This window comes from Barbatula barbatula, assembly GCF_947034865.1.
Source record: "Barbatula barbatula genome assembly, chromosome: 16".
Classification (NCBI taxonomy): Eukaryota; Metazoa; Chordata; class Actinopteri; order Cypriniformes; family Nemacheilidae; genus Barbatula; species Barbatula barbatula.
In genome coordinates, this window is record NC_136779.1 from 21573736 (window position 1) to 21596188 (window position 22453).

Sequence of the window (22453 nt, forward strand, 5' to 3'; positions counted from 1 at the left end):
TTTCCCATTGAGGGATGTTGTGCTTCTCTATGGTAATGAACAATGATGTCTATGAAATGTTGCTTATTTTCTTTGGCCATGTAGCTTTCAGGCGACACCATCTGTAGATGATCTGTTGACCAGAGCCCTGTTTAATATCAAAGTAACGATATGTACATTCTGTTCCCTTAATGTTTTTTTGTTGTTGGTATAACATCAGAGATATAATCTCTCCAGTGATACACAAGATAGAACTGCCGCATGGATTGACTGTTTAACACGAGACTGAGATACAATTGACATGTGCGTTTAATCTCTGACATTTTGCCTTTCTTTTATGATAAAGATTACCCTTGTGATTTATTGCTCATCAGCGCTGATAAGATAATGAATTCATCAGATGTTTTTGTAGACATAATACTGACCTTCTATAAAATGGAATTTATTCCACACTTAAGTGAGATTATCAATGAATTTATGATAATGTTTTTGTTAATGAACACGTGAACCGCTGCTGTATGTAATGTTATCTATTTTACTATCAGTTTCACCTTTGCATGTATTCGTTTATCAAAACACACCGTTGACTTTTAGCAATGATCACAGTGACAGTTAACACAAATGCTTCCTGTCAGCAGGTTCACAATCATTAAATACAAAAGACAATTGGTAAATGATCATCACTTTTTACTATAGATATACATTTAGTTTATTTATTTAAATTCATAAGTGAACTTATATTTTAGTTAAAACATTTTTACTTTTTATGGATTTTCAGTCTATTTGGTAATAGGTTATCCAGAAATCTATATAAACACATCTGCCCGCAACGCATTCAGTAACAGATACTGATTCAAGAAACACAGGACACACACACACACACACACATAACAAGACACAGGTGAAGTGGCAATGAATCAATGAATAGCTATGGCAACAGATGACATGAGTGTGATCTATGATTAAAGTCCATGGTAACAAACAAGGGGTCGGAACAATTTACAGGAGGAACAAGAGGGAACAAGGTACACTACAAAACAGGCGAGAGACAGACAGGATCAAGACAGCAGCTTTAAATAAAGCCCCTTCCTCAGTGAGCCTAATGATCAAAGTATATTTCTGATGTTTCTCCTGTATAATTGTAAACTTTAGATGTTACATACACTACCTTAAAGAAAAACTCTGATATCCGGATGTCTTTGACAGCACTTGCTGAATGAAGATTTTTCTGGAGTGGACAGACATTAGGTCAGTCAGCGATGCACCACGGACATGATTTTGACACTATAAGCTTCCCTAAGCTGCCTTCTCAAAAAACCCCATCGCACAAACATTCCAGAAGCATGACATCGTTTGCTCAAGGATTATGGCCAGATTCTTAAACCACGCTCAGCTGGATGTACGGTTATGGTGTCTTTCACAGCTTGTGTTCCAAAGTCCTAACACGAGAAGATCTGTTGTGCGCCACCAGACTTTTGGTTTTGAGATTGACCACCGCTGCTCTCTCTTTCCCACATCTGCATTGCATAAAAAACCTTCTTCATGGGTGTTGCAATGCATTGCCAGTAATGCGTAGAGTTGAACGAGTGTTGAGAAATCTAGCATATTGCAATTCAGTTTCTGATTATGTGGAGGAGGGAGGGTTAACCGGACAAATGATGCTGAATATGGTGGGTGTACGACAGCAAGTCCCAGTATTTCAATCATTTCTCTTAATCAGAACTTTAGAGATCTAACCCCCGAAGACTAATGTTGTTCGGGGATTGAAGAGCCAGAGATTGACGGTGATGTCACACAACGCTTCAGTCTGTGCAGTGAGCTGCATTTACATTGATTCATTTAGCTAACACTTTTAGTCCACTAACAAACAAGAGAGGATTTAACATTCTGTCAAAGTATGGACTGTTACATGAAGGGAAGGAAAGAGGAGAGTTTAGGATGGAATGGAGATAGTGATGGCTCTGGGATGTGCAGTGCTGCGAATGGCGTTCACTTTATCAGCGTAAAAACTGACAAAGTCATCGGCCATCAGCGAGATAGTGGGACAGAGAAGAGAGAAAGTTGAAGAAAGTTGTCGAGTGTTTATAGTGTGTTTACACTGGGGTGAATCTACTGTTTCTGAAGATAAAGCTCCTCAACTGTTCCCGTAGATGAACTCATGCGCCGTGACGCTCCTGTAACCACATGAAGGTCAAGCGTGTGATTTACAGAGAATACGAACTGATAAAAAGTGTTTGTCCAACAGTGCCTGCATGTAAAAGTAATATGCTACAACAACAAATATGACAAGTGTTGAGAATACGGTAGGGAAGGCAGAGCTAGAACATTCGTGGAAGATTTTGAGATCTCAGTTGTGACTTTTTTGTTAGCAGAATTGTTACTAGAACGACTCGCCAGAAATGAGAGTAAGGGAAGTGGGAGGGCCAGAGAGCATGTGTGGAGCGTCTTTGTGTTTAAGGAGGGTTTGTGGAAGTGTGTGGTGTTTGTTTCAGTTGTGTGTCTGCATGTGTGTGTGTGTGTGATTTTAGGAGTGCACATGTGTTTTAATTTACAGTAGAGTGTGTTTCAGGAGAGTGTAACATGTCACATGTCACAACACAACACAACACAACAGTGTTTCAGGAGATGTGTGTGTATATATTAGGAGTGTGTGTATGGTTTCAGAGAGCATGTGTTTCAGGAGTGTGCATGTGTGTTTTGTTTTAGGAGTGTGAGTATGGTTTTGGAAAGTGTTTTTCAGGAGTGTGTGTTTGTTTCAGGAGTATGTGTTTGTTTCAGGAGTGAATGTGTGTGTTTCAAGAGTGTGTGTGTGTGTGTGTGTCACGTCACATGTCACATCACAACGCAACACAACACAAAGGAGAGCATGTGTCGGAGAGCATCAGGAGTGTGTTTCAGGAGCGCATGTGTGTGTGTGTTTCGTGAGTGTGGGTACACTATGGTTTAGGAGAGCATGTGTTTCAGGAGTGTGTTTGTGTGTGTGTTTCAGGAGCGCATGTGTGTGTGTGTTTCGTGAGTGTGGGTACACTATGGTTTAGGAGAGCATGTGTTTCAGGAGTGTGTGTGTGTGTGTTTCAGGAGTGTGTTTGTGTGTGTGTTTCAGGAGCGCATGTGTGTGTGTGTTTCGTGAGTGTGGGTACACTATAGTTTAGGAGAGCATGTGTTTCAGGAGTGTGTGTGTGTGTGTTTCAGGAGTGTGTTTGTGTGTGTTTCAGGAGAGCATGTGGGTTGGGTTTCTCACTTTAGCAGAGCCGTGTGTGATTGGGTCTTCTGTTGGTGATTACCAGAGGGAGGAGAGAGAGAGAGCTCAGAGAGAGGGGGAAACCGCTGGACAGGAGCATCCAGCACTGAACACGGTGTCATTCATTTCATCTGCTGTTCCTCAGACCTCAGCTGTGCTCCGTCATGCAGCGGGCAGCGGTCCTGCTGACCCTCTTTAGCGCCAGCGCAGCTCTCAGACCCGAGTGGATGCCGGGAGATTACCCTTTGACAGTTGTCGGAGCTCAGACGTTTATAGAAGATTACAACTCAACGGCAGAGAAAGTCTTCTACTTCAGCACAGAAGCCAGCTGGAACTACAACACTAACCTGACTGACCACAATTCCCAGCAGCAGGTACATGCGCTTTTCCTTTCCCCACTCCGGCTACATGATGGGAATGTAGTGTGATTTCAGCTCTAAGGGCACAAACTCAGTGTTTGGTCATGCACGGCTGAGTCGCGCTCACGCAAAGCTTGTGTAATATAATTCATGCATTTCGCTGCGGTTGTGATGACTGTAAGCTGTGACACATGAGCTGCTCTTCGGAAGCATTTATTTTTTAAGTTTTATGAGATGGATGGTTTTCTAGTTCGCTAGTAAAGAGTGCATGAATCATGTGTTTGCTTTCTGTAATAACTTTCTGCAAAGACAGAGTTATGTTAACCAACATGACTAATCATTACACGTGTGGACAGATCTCGTGTGTCATTTTTAAATCGTTAAACTTCTGTCATTATTTATTCGCACTCACGTTGTTAAAAACCTGTACCTGTCTACACAAAAGAAGATATCTTAAGAAATGTCTTGGTGGTTTTGGGTTCATACACTCTTAAACATAAAGGTGCTTCAAAAGGTTCTACGAAGCCCAAAAAGCAAAACCTTTTTTGTCTAAATGGTGCCATAAAGAAACCATTAACATCACAAGAACCTTTCTGTTTCACAAAAGGTTCTTCAGATCATGAAAAGGTAAGAAAGAGATGGTTCTTTGAAGAACGTTTGACTGAACGGTTCTTCGTGGAACCAAAAATCAAAAATGGTTCTTCTATGGCATCGCTGTGAAGCACTTTTATTTTGAGTGTACAGTGGAAGTCAATGTGAGTGTGTTTATGGTTTAGGAAAGTTAATAAATGATTGGCACCTATCGTACTTTTGCTCTTGTATGACATATCGCTTATTGCTCCCTGAACTCTTTGTAAGCCGTTTTGGATTAAAGCATCTGCTAAATGACTAAATGTAAACGTAAATGTAAAATAATTTTTGGGTGAACCTTAGTCAAAGTATAAAATAAGTTATTGGTGAGAGAACATTCGGATTCACAGGAATTCGTACCTTATATACGTTCTGGCTATTCGTCTAATTTGTATAAAGTCAATCGTACAAAAAAGCGTAATGAAGCCCCACCCCTAAACCTGTAACCAATGACTGTGAGCAGCAGATCTCAAACACACAAATTCATATCAACAGTTTATAAAACTGTTATGAATTGTCATGAGATTGTGTCGAAACAGCTAACCCCATCCCAGCGTGGTGAATCCATGCTTACTCCGATAAGTTCTGCACAACAGAGTCTCAGCTGTCTCAACATTCTCACACAGCTGTCTCAACACTCTCAGAGCTTTGAGAACGGGTCCTGGCACCACTTAACCATTCACACTCGACGCACGATATCTGAACCAAACCTCACAAAAAGGCTGAAAAGAGCGATGCACAGAACCCCAGAGATGCCTGCGGTGAAGTCTATTATTTCGGACACATCAAACGGGTTGATCAAAGCGTTTCGGGCGTCTCTTTTGGAGGTGGTGGGCGTGGTGCCAGGACTCACCCTGACGGCATATGATGAGAGAGCTGCTTTGTGATAAAGCAACACTGTCCAGCAGACTCTCAGGGCATGGAGGACCATGACCATCATGGAGAGGTCACCTTGTGTAGAAGATGTGTGCCTGTTCTTATATTTGATGGTTTGCAAGGATGAGTGAATATTTCCACACATGGAGATGTTGGTTTGCTTAGATTGTTGAGAATGTATTTACAGGTATGAGTAATTGTCACGTTGGAATGATTATATTGACGTTACACATTTTTTGTGAGTGTGTGTCAAGTGGGGGTTGTCAATATAAATATCAATCTGAGTATGTTGCACAACAGAATATCTGTGTCATGAGACTGAGTGAGAATTAGATGACCTCATGTTTCAGATTTATGTCGTCTTTCATTTAACTTAGAGTTTAACTTGAAAGTTGAATATTTTGGAAATGTCCTACTTCGTTGAGTTGCAGGTTAATGATGTCACACAGACATTATGAAGCTGTGGGAAAAAATAAGACACCGTTCCAAGTGTTAGTTTCTAGATGAATTGTGTCCATTTCAGTCCATTGTCTGCTGAATTTCAACAAAATCAAATCTCAGGAGTGACATAAAGTGTGTCAACGTGAAGACCGCATGACAAAACACATGAAAAGTGTGAGAAAAAATATGGTCCGTGTAATGCTTCACGATTCCATTTTCAGACCATGCAATGCAAATGTAAAAAATTGAAATACATTTTTTGGTACAAAATGTCATTGTTTTCATTTTTTGGATAACTTTGTCAATTGATTATTGTCATTTTTCTCTCATTTTTTATTTTACTTTAACTTAATTGTGAATCAACAAAAAATTTAAATGTTTTACTAGTTTAGCTTTTTTTGTCTTGATATTTGCGCTGTGGTCTGTACCATTAGCACGGGAGTGTGGACGGCAACTGATTTATACTTGGAAGGCACAAGCTGATGGTCTGTCTCGGCTCTGTGCTAGCGAGCGGCTCTCGTGGTTCTGGAGCGGCGCTCCGTCAGTGTAAATCTCAAGTTTAAGTTTGAACAGTTTACCTTTTTTATAGGTATATTAAAAAATTGTGCAGTCTATAAAGAAAAATGCATGTCCGTTGCACTCGAGGTAGCGACTGACGTGCTCTTGAGCTAGGCACCTGACCCCCGTTTTCTCCCTGGGTGCTGCAGACTGCTCCGGGTGTGTGTTCACTACTCACTGGATGGGTTGATGTAAAGGCCACATATCTAACTTTCATAACCCATCATTCAGCTCACATACATCGAATGGGTTTTATTAGTGAACCTAGCAAGATGTGCACGAAAAGCGACTGGCAGAGTGAAAATCTGCATAACAGCGGACAAAAAAACGCCCAATATGCATTGCGCACCGGACGTTAATATAGCCCGAGCTCAACTTCAAAGTCTACTCCCGACAATTTGTTTTCTGTGGCTAGGCTATGCGCGGCTGGGTCACGCAGAAAGGAAACACAGACGCGTACTGACATGGATGTTTTATAGGTTGTGATTATCAATGTAAAGGATAGGCTATTACTTAAACTTGAGATTTATCCTGGCGCACGACGGAGTGTCGTTCCATGACCACCAGGGCCGCACACCAGCACGTAGCAGAGCAAGACCACGTAGCTACACTTGACCGTGCATGTAATATAAAACCCACACCCCCGTGCTAATGGTACAGCCAGCAAATGAAAAGACAAATAATGAAAATCCGTTAGTTTTCATTTGTTTAAGTGATCATTTGTTGAGTCAAAACTTTGCAAAATGAAGTTAAATGGAATCCATTGACAAAGTAACCCCAAAAAATGAAAATAAAACGACATTTCGGTTCAATTGTTCATTTTTGCCTTTGCATTGTGTGGTCTGAATTGTGACTCGTGAAGCGTTACACGGACCACATTGCTTAAAAAGTGAATCTGAACTGCAGCATCTGAGGTCGGACAAAATACAGAGTTTCACCTCTATCTCCAGTAATAAATGCAAATAGAAACAATATTTTGATTTGAAATTTGGGAGAAATATTGTTAGTAGTTCACAGAATGAAACAAAAATGATGCTTTTTACCTAAATGCATAAATAGTCTCTTTTTTCCGTGGCTGTAAGATTGAGTGTCACTCCCATATGTTTTCAGCAGCTGTCTGTGGTCATGTGCAGCCCGTGATTTCATTGTAATGCCACTCAAGAGCGTATTTAATTTCCTTCTTAAAATGTAAAAACTCAAACCGTTTGGATCACAGGCTGAACATTCACATTCCACCCCATCAAACATCTGACACTTAGAGACATGATGGGCTCAAATTGAATGATCAAGTAATCAACCGTTGTCAAAGGTAAAGCCTCTTGTGGTCATTTCTTAGAAGAACAGTATCGGAAAATATGTGTGGTTCCATTGATTGATATTAATTGGACTGCACCATAAAATAACATGATTCCCAATCTCTTCACATAGTTTTTAAGTTGGACTGTAAAACAATATGGCACATTAGGTTTTATGTTTTTTTTCAAGCTGGACCTTGGACCTTGAAACTTGCGCACTCATATCATCTTCACATTCTTGCGTAATCATGACGGGCCAAACGTGACCTTGGAAGAAGAGTTGAAAAGCGTCTTTATCTTTGCTGTTTGTGCATGAGAGCGAAGGCTGCAGATGTCAGAAAAATAAGTCGACATGGTGTTAATCTGTGACGGTGGAAACTGAAAGATGAGCTCAGGTCAACCGATGCATCACCTCAGCACTAATGACAGAGCTCCTGCGGTTATCATAACAGAGGAGTGATGCTGGGGTCAAAGGGGTCACAGCAGGACACCTTCAAACTTCTAGAAAGCGTTCCCACCCAACTTTGGTCATATTTCTCAACTGTAGCCAGTTCATTTAATGCAGATAAAGGTGCATCATGCCAACTCTGTCATGTGAGGTATAAATAATATGAGCATGCTAACACAGACACCCCTTTTCATTCCCAGCTAGCCAAAATACTTTCTAAGAACATTTTGCGAACATTCGCATTACTTTCTGAAAACATTGTTTCTGAATGTTCCACCAGCAATGTAAGAATAATGTTTTATAGTGTTCGAAGAACGTTTGGCATTGACATGATGTTGACGAAATGCTCTTTTAATGTCACTGCAAGAACATATTTGATAACTTTGAGAAGACATTTAGAGAACATTCATACATAAATATGTATAAATATGAGCATGCTAAAACAGACAGCCTTATTCCTATCCCCGGTTCTGAACGTTTTAAACTTTCCACTAACAATGTAAGAATAACGCATTTAAAACGTTTTAAGAACATTTCTCAACGACGGAATTGAAAGGCTTTTTTAATGTTACTAGAAAGAACAATTTGATAACTTTCCAGAACATTATGAGAGTGTTCCCTGGCTTGCTCCACAAGCAACATTGCAAAACAATAATTTATAATAAAAATGACTGTTTAGAAAGACTACAGCTTAATAGTGCTCTTTTATCTCTTTATTTTTCAATGTGAAAATTCTCTTAATCAACATCCCTATGTATCTTCTGTTTGTAAATCTGTACCAAATACACAAGCACAGACAGGACCGTTCAAGGCGATTGTTTCATTTAAGCTCAAAGATTTTCTTCTCTGCTTTTTTTAGGTGATCGCATCTTTGGAAGAGCAGGGATTCACGGAAGCATGGGGTCAGAAAGCAAAGGACATATTCTCTGATTCCTTCATTCTGACGTTAAGTCCCGAAGTGCAAAAAATCCTCAGCAAGATCAAAGGTCTTGGACCAGCCAACCTCCCAACCGCAGAGAGAGAGAGAGTGAGTTCTCGTACCACACCGAGTCAGCGGTGGAGGAAAGAGCTCCTGATAACAAATGTGTTGTAATCTTTGTTTTGTCAGTACAACACCATTCTGAGCCAGATGGATAGCATCTACTCGACAGCGAAAGTGTGCCACACCCCTGAGAAATGCTGGTCTTTGGAGCCTGGTAAGAAACCCTCCCAACACTGTGTTGATATGTGTTTGAAAGGGTCAAAATAACAGCAGAAAGCTAATCGTTTTACACGGACATTGTATCAACTAGAAATGGGTTGAGAGGAACTGGTGTGAAGACGCACGTCTTATTTTTTCTCAGCTGTGTTCATCTTTTGCAGCCGTTTGATGGTTCATTTAGACGCACAGACGACAAGATTCCTAGCTTATACAAACAAAGAACATCAAGTATGCAGATACATTTTTATGTAATACAACCTTTGTAAAGTATCAGAAAGTAAAATTTCATCAAAAGGCCAACATTTCCCCCTCAAATCGATTCATTTTTCCGTGTATAAATGTGAACATTTTAGTACATACGTTTCGATCATAAATGTGAATGAAAAAAACACCGCCCTAAATTTTTGAGGCAGTAAATTATTTCAGCTTACTATTTTAAGTACGTCAAAATTGTCAATTGTCAAATTTATTTTGATCAGTTTTAACTTGTTTACCCTTGAAATGGATGTGTGCTGTTCCGCTAACACAAACATACATAACACAAAATCTTTCTCTGCATCTACGCTGGAACACAGCCGGTAAACAGTTGTAAAACACACAGCATTTGTTTATCCGGGGTTTTGGAGTCATTTGCAAGGCTAAATATACCTCTCAACTGAAAGCTGTAAGTGTAGAGTTAAACAGTTGTTCATGTGTCGTCTCAGAGCTCACGGACATCATGGCTAACTCCAGAAGCTATAAGAGACTTCTGTATGCCTGGGAGGGTTGGCACAACGCATCTGGAGATCGTCTCAGATCTCTCTACCCTGAGTTTGTAGACCTCAGCAACAAAGCGTCCAGGATGGATGGTGAGCACATCATTCTTTCGAATGAACAAAGAGTGGTAAAATAGAAAGATTCGACAAGTTTGACCTCACCTTCTTCTGATCTGTTCTCCGTAGGCTTTCCGGACACGGGCGCGTACTGGCGTTCTTGGTACGAATCTCCAACCTTTGAGCAAGACCTTGAGAACCTGTTTATACAGCTGCAACCTCTTTACCAGAACCTGCACGCCTTCGTACGCCGCAAACTCTACGATTTCTACGGCCCTAAGTACATCAACCTCAAGGGTCCAATCCCAGCCCACCTCCTGGGTAATGAAGATTGCATTCTGAAAACTATACGTTTCTCACGCTCGCAGCAACTGGTTTTCATTACTGTAATAGTGACATTAGTCCTTAGCTTTCAGACATTTTAAATTGATCCGTTTACAAATGGTCCGCATTTCTTTTCATTCTGCAGGTCAAACACTCGTATAATGCACATGGACGGTTTCCACAAATATCATACAGGAAGCACTTAAAAATAGCGAAAAAATGTGTGCATCAGTCAAATGCCATTTAGTTTGCTTCTACTGGTGGATTTGTGCAACCTCAGAACGAAGTCATTGTATAAACACAGTACCTTGTAAACACAACTTTGTGTCCAAATAGACTGGTGGAAAAACTTTTGTAACTGACGATGTCATCCACGATGTCATCCTACTTCTCGGTGTGATATCACCGTCAGACTGTCGGTTTCTGTGGGACCGGTGTGGGGTCTGATGGTTATTACTCAACGGTCCTGAAGATGCTGATGTGTTTGGTTTTAGGGAACATGTGGTCACAGACGTGGAACAACATCTATAGCATGATGATCCCTTTTCCTGACAAGCCCAATTTAGATGTGACTCAAACCATGGTTGCTAAGGTACGCTCAGGCAACTCTGAATTTCAAAAATGTAGTCCTGAAGTGATAAAGCGTTTTTCGCCCATAGGGCTATAATGCCACTCATATGTTTCGGGTGGCCGAAGAGTTCTTCACCTCTTTGGGATTGATTCCTATGCCGGACGAGTTCTGGGACAAGGCCATGCTAGAGAAACCGAGCGATGGGAGAGAGGTGGTCTGTCATGCTTCTGCCTGGGACTTCTACAACCGCAAGGACTTCAGGTATGATGTCTCGTGCAGTCCCACCCTAAACAGACATGTTTCCATGTTTTTACGTCAAACAAATTATTGCCATTCCGTTTGTTGTCGCTAGCATGTAGCCTTTACCTTACTGTGTCATCATTTTGAAAAAATAAGTAGTATACTACTTCAAGTATACTTAAGCAAAAGGTCAAGTACTGTATATTAAACAGTATGTAGTATACCTTATGTTACGTAGAAAGTATACGAATATCAATATAGTACTACCTTGTGAACTTGTAAGTGTACTATTTCAGTACTATTGGGACTGAAATGGCCCACATTTTAGTTTAGGAAAGTATACTTTTAAGTGTACTAGAATTGTACGAGAAATAAACTTGGTAGTTAACTGCAACTATATTACAAGTGAACTTATAGGTGTCCTGACAGAACTTGAAGTATACTCTCAGTATACTATTTTATATTGTATATAAGTCAGAGTTGTTAGCAAAGTCTAAGCATATTTGACCTATAGTCATACTGTAAGTCATGTATACTTAAGGGTGAGTCGGTGGATGATCACTTTAAGTCGTTCGACAACACGTGACCTCCATTTATCTACTCAAATTAAAAAACTCAAATTAAGATAGTTTTAAAGATGTCCAGGTGCTTTTTTACTCCCCCATAGACTGCGACGCAACCAAATTTCAAAGCGCTGAAAGTGAGTGAAGACATTGTTTCAATAGTTCATGTCACTCCAGTGGTTAAGATTTCATTATATAAAGTGACGAGGATACTTTTTAATGTTATTAATAACATTCAAGAAGTTAAGAAATATTCATTTAATCTTTAGAATTTAGTTCATGCGAGTTAATATAACCACCAATCTATCGTTATTGGTGACGGCAGATATGCCTCCGAATAATAGTCTATCGAGAAATTTTGTATCGGTGCAGCTCTAGTTAGATCCTATTGCGCCATTAGTTGGGCTGTGGCTGTCAACCAATTATATGTAAAATGTATGTTTGTCGCTGACAGAATCAAACAGTGCACCACCGTGACCATGGAGCAGCTGTCTACAGTTCATCATGAGATGGGTCACGTTGAATATTATCTCCAGTATAAAGACCAGCCAATTAGCTTCAGGGGAGGAGCTAATCCTGGCTTCCATGAGGCCATAGGAGATGTTCTGTCTCTGTCCGTATCCACACCAAAGCATCTCCACACCATTGGCTTACTGGACCAACTGACTGAAGATGCTGGTAGGTTCAAGAGCGAGTCTGTAAACTACCAAACTGATAAATACTGATGACTAATGCAATTGATATTGCGTAGACAGCGACATAAACTACCTTTTGAAGATGGCTTTGGAGAAGATTGCCTTCCTGCCGTTCGGATACCTCATTGATCAGTGGCGCTGGGGTGTATTTAGCGGACGCACACCACCTGACCGGTATAATTCAGAATGGTGGTATCTCAGGTAAACCGTCAGCAGTTACTTTAGGTGATGAATGTAGGTAAACAAAATATGAAAGACCACTTTCTATATGTATTTCTATAAGGAAAAAGTACCAAGGAATCTGTCCTCCAGTCAGACGTACAGAAGAAAATTTTGATGCTGGAGCAAAATACCACATACCTGGAAACACTCCATACATCAGGTGATATAATCATGACCTGCGATAAACGCATTGACATGACATTTAATGCATTTGACAGAGACACAGTGACTTCAAGGTAGACTCCTAAAAAAATAAAAACTGAAGAGCATGGAGGTTTATAATGAATGTAGATTGTAGAGGTAAAATAATCTGTGAAATGTATTGAGAACTTCAATAATATTGACTTTTGATTACAGACTTAATGTATATGAGAAGGTTTGAGAGATTGTTGACATGAAACTCTAATAGAGACATTTCCTCATTCTTAGCAGAAAAATCTGGGACACAGATCACACCTAATTTCCAATGAGACATCAAACAGATCTCATTTGTGATAGATGAACAAAGAAGATCATTTCAACTAATTTCTTTCTCTTGCAGATACTTTGTGAGTTTCATCCTTCAGTTTCAGTTCCATGAGAAACTGTGTCAAGAAGCCGGACACATGGGACCTCTGCACAAGTGTGATATCTACAGGTCAACAAAGGCCGGAGCTGTTTTAGAGTATGTGTCAGACATAAACACTGACTCTGCATAGTACTGCATTGTTCAAATTCTCTGATCTTCTGCACAAAAGAAGATATTTTGAAGAACGTTGGTAATCAAACAACATTTACCCCCTTTGACTTTCATTGCTTGAACACAAAACCACTGAAATATTTCTCAAAATCTCGTCTTTTGTGTTCCACTAAAGAAGAGTTGCATATAGGTTGAGATAGACATAAGGGTGAATAAATTATGCAATTTGTAACAGTTTTACTGTCTTTGAAAGGAAAGTCTTGAAGGCTGGATCTTCAAAGCCTTGGACCGAGGTGCTACAAGAGGCTGTCGGCACTAACAAAATGGACGCCGGCTCTCTGATGAACTATTTTGAGCCAGTTACTACCTGGCTGCAAGAACAGAACAAGAAGACTGGAGAGACGTTGGGTTGGCCTGATTTTGATTGGGTGCCGCCGGTACCAGAAGGCTATCCTGAAGACATCGGTAAGACTTTGCGCAGGAGTTTAGGAAGTCTTATTAAACCAGAAGATTATACATTAGAACATAAGAATGTCCTGTTCACAATGCCCCTTGAATCCCTTTGAAGGTATGATAGCAGATGAAGTTCAGGCCAAAGGGTTTTTAGATGAATACAACAGCACAGCGGAGAAGGTTTGGAACGCTTACACCGAGGCCTCCTGGACTTACAACACTGACATCACTGAAGCCAACAAAGAGATGATGGTGAGAAACAAATTGATCTGTAATCTACAGCTTCTCTCAGTGTTTCTCTCTAATGTGCTACTTCTGGCTTTAGTTGATGAAGAACTTGGAGATGGCCAATCACACTAATTTCTACGGGCTGGAGGCTCGTAAGTTTGACACAAGCGACTTCCAGGATGAACGCGTGCGGAGAATCTTGAAGAAACTCGGCGATCTTGAGAGAGCTGCTCTTTCTGAAGAACAACTTAAAGAGGTAAGGAAAACAAGAATGAGGGCTGTTCAACAGTTAATCGCCATTATTCACATCCAGAATAAAAGTTTGTGTTTACGTTATCTATGTCTGTGTACTGTGCATTTTTATTCTGTATTTATAAAAACATACACAGAGATGCATGCATTTAAGAAATATGCATTTGGCAAATACTTAAATTATAATATAAGTTTAGAAGAACAAAGACAGCTGAAGTGGCATTTTGTAAAACAAGTTAAGTGTTGCAATTTTCAATTTTAATTGAATAAGTTTTGAACCTGGAATGAAAAAGATTATGTTCTATGTTCATAGTACAACAATTTGCTGGCATCCATGGAGACGATGTACAGTGTAGCAACAGTTTGCAAAAGTGAATCGAATTGTCTGCCTTTGGATCCAGGTAAGTTCACTTGAATTTTTCACTTTAACAACAGGATCTGAATTAGTTTTAAGAGCTGATCTTACTCTTTTATTATGGTGTTAAAGTATGCGGGTGAATAGAAAAGCCTGATCTTTGAATTTCAGAATTCACTAGATGTTTGTCAAGCAAACTGCAATTTCTTTTCTTATGGATAAAACTTCAACCTCTTACTTATTCTGCACCATTTATGCTTCAAAATATGCCTCGAATAATGTTGCTTATTGAAAAGAGTTGGGTTTAAGTGCATAAGTAATTATGTGTAGAATGTTAGGTTATATAATCTGTAACAGGAACCACTGCAGGCCGCGCCAGACCTGAATGTGATTACGGACGTTAGGGAACACCCGCTGCTAGGGGCCCAGACTTACATTCAAACGGATTAGCACTAGGGTTACATTTACATTACATTAAGTCCGCCAAATGAATACATGTTATGCAAATGCATATCAAGCGGTCTTTGAATATTTCCATGGTAACTAAATAATCTCACCTACTTACATGGCTTGCTGAAATATTTGAGTTTGACTGCTCAGTCATGATAACAACTGCTTAAATTGATAACACCACTGATCCAGGTACTGCAAGTCATCTTCACCGGTACATCTTATATGTTTATTGTATCCATCTCTATTTCTTACCCGGTTTAAATGAACTGATAAAACGTTTTACATCAATATATTGAGTATATTAGGGTCATGATTATCATGTCAGGGTTAATTGAGCAATAACAACTGTCTAAATCTTCTATAATCCTTAGATATCGACCAGTTAGAATAGCCTACTGCCGAGTTCAGACTAAGAGTGACAAAGCGACATGATATCATTCATTTAAATGGAGAGCTGGTGACTTCGGGCGACACAACAATAGTTGGTACTGGATCCTGCTTGCCTGCGCGCAAAATTGAGAGAACTTTAACTTCATGTGACAACATGTCAGCCACCGTAGTGCTTCAAGCCGTAGGTTACAGTTCGCAACCTCACCACTAGACGCGGCTACAATTTTCAGACTGGTCCTTATAAAAAGATTTCATAAAAAGCAGTAGTTTTGGGGATACAAGCTGTTATACTAAAGTATGTCTGGAAGATCATACAGTACAGAGTGAAAGTTAAAAGTATCCAAATTGGTATTTGTCTTTACATTTTGTCCCTGTTGTGTCTAACTGTGCTGGATTGACAGCGGTACAGTAAAGAATGAAAGCTCTCACAGAGTCTATGGCTCATGTTTACTGGCCTGTCTTCATGCATGCGTCTTGTGTTTGGCAGATCTGAATAAGATCATGGCACAGTCCAGGGACTATGACGAGCTGCTGTTCGCCTGGCAGGGCTGGCGTAACGCCACAGGCAGAGAACTCCGATCCAGCTACAAAAGATATGTGGAGCTCGCCAACTTGGCTGCACAGAGCAATGGTAAATGCCTCTTGATAAAAGCCCTTTGTGAATGAAGATCTGATGCAACACAAGTGGCAGATCTTTCATATTTCTGTGGGAGTGAAAAGTCATTCTCAGAAACTTCACGGGCACTTTGAATGTGTTTCAGGTCACACAGATAACGGGGCATCCTGGCGATCTCTGTATGAGACCCCCACTTTTGAGCAGGATCTAGAAGCCTTGTGGAAAGATCTTGAACCGCTCTACCTCAATCTTCATGCCTACGTGCGTAGATCCCTTTTTAAAAAATACGGAGTGGAGCACATTAATCTTAAAGGACCCATTCCAGCTCATCTTCTTGGTAAGAATTTATTTGCGTGTGATTTGTTTTGTTTGTCCTCAAGGAATGTTTGTATGTGAATCTACAGCTAACCAACTCATTTAATTTAGGTGGCCACGCCCACACGATTCTAAAATAGAATTTGATTCGAGAGACCACACCCCACAGGATGCAAAAAAAAATTTGATTAAATTTGGCCACACCCAACAGGATGCTAAAACAGAACTTGATTCGAGTTGGCCACACCCCACAGGATACAAAATTTATTTGATTCAATTTGGCCACACCCAACAGGATGCTAAAACAGAACTTGATTCGAGTTGGCCACACCCCACAGGATACAAAATTTATTTGATTCAATTTGGCCACACCCAACAGGATGCTAAAACAGAACTTGATTCAATTTGGCCACACCCAACAGGATGCTAAAACAGAATTTGATTCGAGAGACCACACCCTACAGGATACAAAATTTATTTGATTCAATTTGGCCACACCCAACAGGATGCTAAAATAGAATTTGATTTGAGTTGGCCACACCCCACAGGATACAAAAAAATATTTGATTCAATTTGGCCACACCCAACAGGATGCTAAAACAGAATTTGATTCGAGAGACCACACCCTACAGGATACAAAATTTATTTGATTCAATTTGGCCACACCCAACAGGATGCTAAAATAGAATTTGATTTGAGTTGGCCACACCCCACAGGATACAAAATTTATTTGATTCAATTTGGCCACACCCAACAGGATGCTAAAACAGAACTTGATTCAATTTGGCCACACCCAACAGGATGCTAAAACAGAATTTGATTCGAGAGACCACACCCTACAGGATACAAAATTTATTTGATTCAATTTGGCCACACCCAACAGGATGCTAAAATAGAATTTGATTTGAGTTGGCCACACCCCACAGGATACAAAAAAATATTTGATTCAATTTGGCCACACCCAACAGGATGCTAAAACAGAATTTGATTCGAGAGACCACACCCTACAGGATACAAAATTTATTTGATTCAATTTGGCCACACCCAACAGGATGCTAAAATAGAATTTGATTTGAGTTGGCCACACCCCACAGGATACAAAAAAATATTTGATTCAATTTGGCCACACCCAACAGCATGCTAAAACAGAATTTGATTCGAGAGACCACACCCCACAGGATACAAAATTTATTTGATACAATTTGGCCACACCCAACAGGATGCTAAAACAGAATTTGATTCGAGAGACCACACCCTACAGGATACAAAATTTATTTGATACAATTTGGCCACACCCAACAGGATGCTAAAACAGAATTTGATTCGAGAGACCACACCCCACAGGATGCAAAAAATAATTTGATTAAATTTGGCCACACCCAACAGGATGCTAAAACAGAATTTGATTCGAGAGACCACACCCTACAGGATACAAAAAATTATTTGATTCAATTTGGCCACACCCCGCATGATGCTAAAATAGAACTTGATTCGAGTTGGCCACACCCCACAGGATACAAACAAATTATTTGATTCAATTTGGCCACACCCCGCATGATGCTAAAATAGAATTTGATTCGAGTTGGCCACACCCCACTGGATACAAACAAATTATTTGATTCAATTTGGCCACACCCCGCATGATGCTAAAATAGAATTTGATTCGAGTTGGCAACACCCCGCATGATGCTAAAATAGAACTTGATTCGAGTTGGCCACACCCCACAGGATACAAAAATGTACAGTACAGTGTGGTTCTCTCTCCTTCTCATCTGCTTAGACATTGAAATTCTCCTATTTTTTGTGGCAACAAAGGAATCGACAACATTAATATGCTTTCAAAATCACCAGGCATGACTAAATTGGTTGTGTTCAGTGAAGCACGTGTTGGAAATTGGTTGTTGTATGTGTGTTTGTGATGGTTCCACATGACTGCAGATGAAATGGCTTAGAATCAAGCGCAATGGTTTTCTTTAGTGGTCAGAGAAATGAAACAGCATTTTTCTGCTCTGATCTGCTTTTTTTCAGGAAACATGTGGGCACAGACATGGTCCAGTATCATGGACCTTGTCATCCCGTACCCTGATGCTACACAAGTAGATGCCACACCAGCCATGGCCGCCCAAGTAAGATCAACATGAAAAAACAAATGTTTCATCATCTTTAGTGGGGCTGCAAGATATTTAAGAAAAATGTAACAAATAGTAACTTGCTAAATATATTTACAATGATTAAAAGGTTATACTCTAAATTGTTAAAATGACATTTTATATTGATATAATATGTTGAAATAAAGAGTTCAATTGCAAAAACAGATAACTCTGTTAATGTTGTTTTTACTGTGCATATAGAGTAATGTCAATCAGATTGCAGTTCTGATTACTAAGCTGTAATAATAACAAAACAAATACAGTAACTAACACAATAAAACACAAAAAAAATTAAATGTTAAAAAATCTTGTTTTTAATTGAGTTGTTTTTGCAAGTAAACTCTTCAAATATTATACTTTCAGAAAGGTAACCCTATGTTGTACAGCTTTTACACTGGTTTGTGACCAAGTCTTGAAACTGCAAAATGTCTATTAAAAGGAGAATTTAATGCTGCATGTACACATGGAAATGATCATTACTGTAATATCAGGGTTGGGGAGTATGTAACAGGATTACAGTAATCAGGATACAAACATTTGCTAACCGTAATCCGTTACAATTACATAAAAAAACAAAATAATCAGATTACAATTACAATTAGTAATAAAGAAATTGTTTTAAAATGTGGAAGTGTTAGGTGTCTATATAGAATTTAATGTTTTCTAAAGCATAAAACAGCAAAAGAAAATCCTAAATTTCTCAACTTGTTTGATCTACATATAGAATACCACATTTATAATATTATGTTAACTGACATTAATAATCATGATTACGATATCAAAGTCAATAATTAACAATAATGACTTAGTTTTAATCTTGCAGCCGTTCCTGTTTTTACTGTGTACTCTTCTTTGAGCCTCAAGACTATTCTGATGCTGCTTTGCTTCTGTGTAAATGAAAATCATTTTTAAAATCATGTTGCTTTACTGTTTTATCTACATATGTGACCCTAAAGCAGTCGGACAACATTACTTTTAAATCGTAATACTTGGATTACATTTCTGATTACATTCTTTTGTAACTGTACCGGAATAAATTTTTAAAATAACCCTCCCAACCCTTTTTAACATACAAAATCATATTAACAGGGTTGACATTGTAAGATCATCACTTGACAAAACATGAGAGATTTTACCTTCTCTGAAGAATTTTTATTTTAAGGCTGTTGTCTCCTTATACAAAAATAAGGAGACATTGAAGTAATGCAAAAACTAAATGTGATGTTAACCTAGACGTAACCTAGACACAAAACGTCTTATAAAAACAATACAATACATTATGCCAACTTTTTTGAAATCAGAAAGACAATGCCTCAAAATTCTGTATACTGTAGAATATGTATAATTTGTGTTAAATGAAGGTGTTTTTTAATTGTTATGTCATGTTTTATTATTCAAGGGTTGGACCCCCCTGCGCATGTTCAACGAATCCGACCGGTTCTTCACCTCCCTGGGTCTTCTGCCCATGCCGCCTGAATTCTGGGAAAAGTCCATGCTGGAGAAACCGACAGACGGCCGTGAGGTGGTGTGTCACGCCTCCGCCTGGGACTTCTACAACCGCAAAGACTTCAGGTGTGTGTGTGATATCAGACTGTCCCACACACCGGCTCGCTGTGTTTAACTCATCACATCATTAACCGCCTGCCACAATCTCAACTCTCCTGGCCATATCATAAACAGAGGATGCTAGGACTGAAACAACAACCGCTTCCTGCCTTTTCCTTCCACGTGTTATCTTGCCAACCTTACCGTGAACCTTTCCATCCTCTTGTCATTTCTAGGATCAAGCAGTGCACGGTGGTGACCATGGACGACCTCATCACCGTACACCACGAGATGGGACACGTTCAGTACTTCCTGCAGTATAAAGATCAACCCATCTCCTTCCGTGACGGCGCCAACCCTGGATTCCACGAGGCCATCGGTGATGTTCTGGCCCTGTCAGTGTCCACGCCTAAACATCTTCAGAGCATTGGCCTCCTGGATAAGGTGGAGGACAACAAAGGTACAGCCAACCCCGAATCCACTTACGCTTACACCTGCTTGTTAATAACACACGGTTATGTTGCGCATAAGCCCTGTGGTCAGTAACTGGTCTTCATTTCGTCTGTAGAGAGCACCATCAACTTTCTGATGAGCATCGCTCTGGATAAGATCGCTTTCCTGCCGTTCGGTTATCTGATGGACCAGTGGAGGTGGAAAGTTTTTGATGGCCGGATCTCAAGTGCAGAATACAACAAAGAGTGGTGGAACCTCCGGTAACAATTCTTCTGCTGCTTTCTGAAAGAAACAAGCATCGTTCACGTTAACCATATTTGCTCTTTCAGAATGAAGTACCAGGGATTGTGTCCACCTGTTTCTCGCACTGAGGAAGACTTCGATCCCGGAGCAAAGTTCCACATCCCAGCTAATGTGCCTTATGTCAGGTACAGTACAAATAGCTCAGAAGGACTGAACCGGAAAGTTAGGTGCCGATTTTGAATGAATTCAGACAATAATGTACAGAAAAGCAAGAATGAAGCCCCAAACCAAACTGATTAACAGAGTTGACACTTTATTAACACATATTAGCGTTTTATCAGTAATGAGGTTGTTTTTACAACAAAATGTTTTATCCTGGGATATTTTTAAAGATTTTCCGTTGATCTCATTTGGCTTTCAGGTACTTTGTGAGCTTTGTAATCCAGTTCCAGTTCCACAAGGCTCTGTGTGAAGCCGCGGGTCAGTCAGGTCCACTCCACAACTGTGACATCTACCAGTCCAAAGAAGCCGGGAAACTGCTGGGGTCAGTCAGACTCTCTCGATCTCTCTCTCTCTCTATCTCTCTGTTCTGTACATGCACACAGAGGAATGAATGAGCAATGTCTGACGCCTCTGATCTGATCTGTCCCATAGTGATGTGATGAAGATGGGCTTCAGTAAGCCTTGGCCAGAAGCCATGACTCTGATCACCGGCCAGCCCAAGATGTCCGTCCAGCCTCTGATGGAGTATTTCCAACCACTCATTGAGTGGCTAGAGGCAGAGAATAAGAAGAACAATGAAGTCCTGGGATGGCCTGAATATGATTGGACACCGTACAAAAGTAAATACGATCATGAATAAATGTGTTGATTTTTGGTGTTTGTTTGAAAATAAAATACAGTGAATAGAACGTCGGTCTGGTGGAAGTCATTTCACTTATTTCTTGAGTCAAATATGAATGGTGCAATTCTATCACTTTTATAAATGTATCAAAAGGTTGAAATGGATTGAATGAAACTGTACTTTATATTTATTTTTAATGCCACTTTTGTTATTACCACTGTACAATTAAAGATCAGATTGATCAGAAATAAATTGATTTTATTATTTAGATTTTTTTAACTAGTATGACTATTTTGTCCTTGAATGCCGTCACCTGTAGTGTGTGTAGAGAAGCGCATGACAACGGAGTATAATCCAAAGGGTATCTTTTATTAGATCCATGGGTGACAGGAACAGAAAAACATGTTAACAAACAAACAACAATACAGATCGAGTTTTAATAGTCCGTGGGTGATAAGGCTTATGACGGGCAGGTGTGGGGATTACAGATTTACATTTACACAAGCGCTTACAGACTCTTTTACCTGTGTCTTTTAGCAGTGACCGTAGTGGAGGATGAGAAGCCGAAGCCAGTCAACTTTCTGGGTTTAAACGCAAGTGAATCGGGTGCAGCCGCCGGTCAGTGGATTCTCCTCGTGCTGTCCGTCGTCTTTCTCATTGCCATCATATTTTTGGCATACAAATACAGTAAATCCAGACGCTTACAGGACAAATCCATGTCCCAGATGGAGCTCAAGTAAAATAAAAAAGTGTTTTATTCTTACCTTGCAGTCATTAAATTGTTATAATCTTTTGAAAGAAAAAAATCAAATTCTTTTTGAATGTAATGTATATTTATTTCTGGTCAAATTTGTTTGACTATGCAATGAATGGCAACTGTTGTAATTTATTTGTACAAATTTTAACTGTTTGACAGATGTTGAATGTTTTCGATTATTTGTACTTGGTGCATTTATGACCAATTTTACTGCTTTTGACTTTTTAGACTATAAACAAATTATTTGACGTTCTGGCTTTCCTTG

The 22453-nt window shown here is 39.7% G+C and overlaps 1 protein-coding gene across 1 annotated transcript; it reads left to right on the forward strand.

The window, feature by feature from the left end:
* The first annotated feature begins 3148 nt into the window (after positions 1 to 3148).
* Positions 3149 to 22436, forward strand: ace (angiotensin I converting enzyme (peptidyl-dipeptidase A) 1). The gene is made up of 25 exons (XM_079476993.1): positions 3149 to 3594; positions 8687 to 8854; positions 8936 to 9023; positions 9733 to 9876; positions 9970 to 10161; positions 10659 to 10756; positions 10824 to 10996; positions 11993 to 12216; positions 12290 to 12434; positions 12517 to 12615; positions 12997 to 13119; positions 13388 to 13599; positions 13703 to 13839; positions 13913 to 14071; positions 14381 to 14468; positions 15753 to 15896; positions 16027 to 16218; positions 18225 to 18322; positions 19746 to 19918; positions 20128 to 20351; positions 20460 to 20604; positions 20674 to 20772; positions 21009 to 21131; positions 21242 to 21429; positions 21969 to 22436. Exons 1-25 carry the CDS (start codon positions 3385 to 3387, stop codon positions 22169 to 22171), a joined length of 3849 nt encoding a protein of 1282 aa, XP_079333119.1. The 5' UTR covers positions 3149 to 3384; the 3' UTR covers positions 22172 to 22436.
* Positions 22437 to 22453: the final 17 nt, after the last annotated feature.

Bases quoted from the DNA above. Each gene is read 5' to 3' on its own strand.
- ace (XM_079476993.1), top strand. From the start codon at position 3,385: ATGCAGCGGGCAGCGGTCCTGCTGACCCTCTTTAGCGCCAGCGCAGCT. The intron at 3,595-8,686 runs GTACATGCGCTT...TGCTTTTTTTAG, and splicing joins ACCACAATTCCCAGCAGCAG to GTGATCGCATCTTTGGAAGA. The intron at 12,217-12,289 runs GTAGGTTCAAGA...GATATTGCGTAG, and splicing joins CCAACTGACTGAAGATGCTG to ACAGCGACATAAACTACCTT.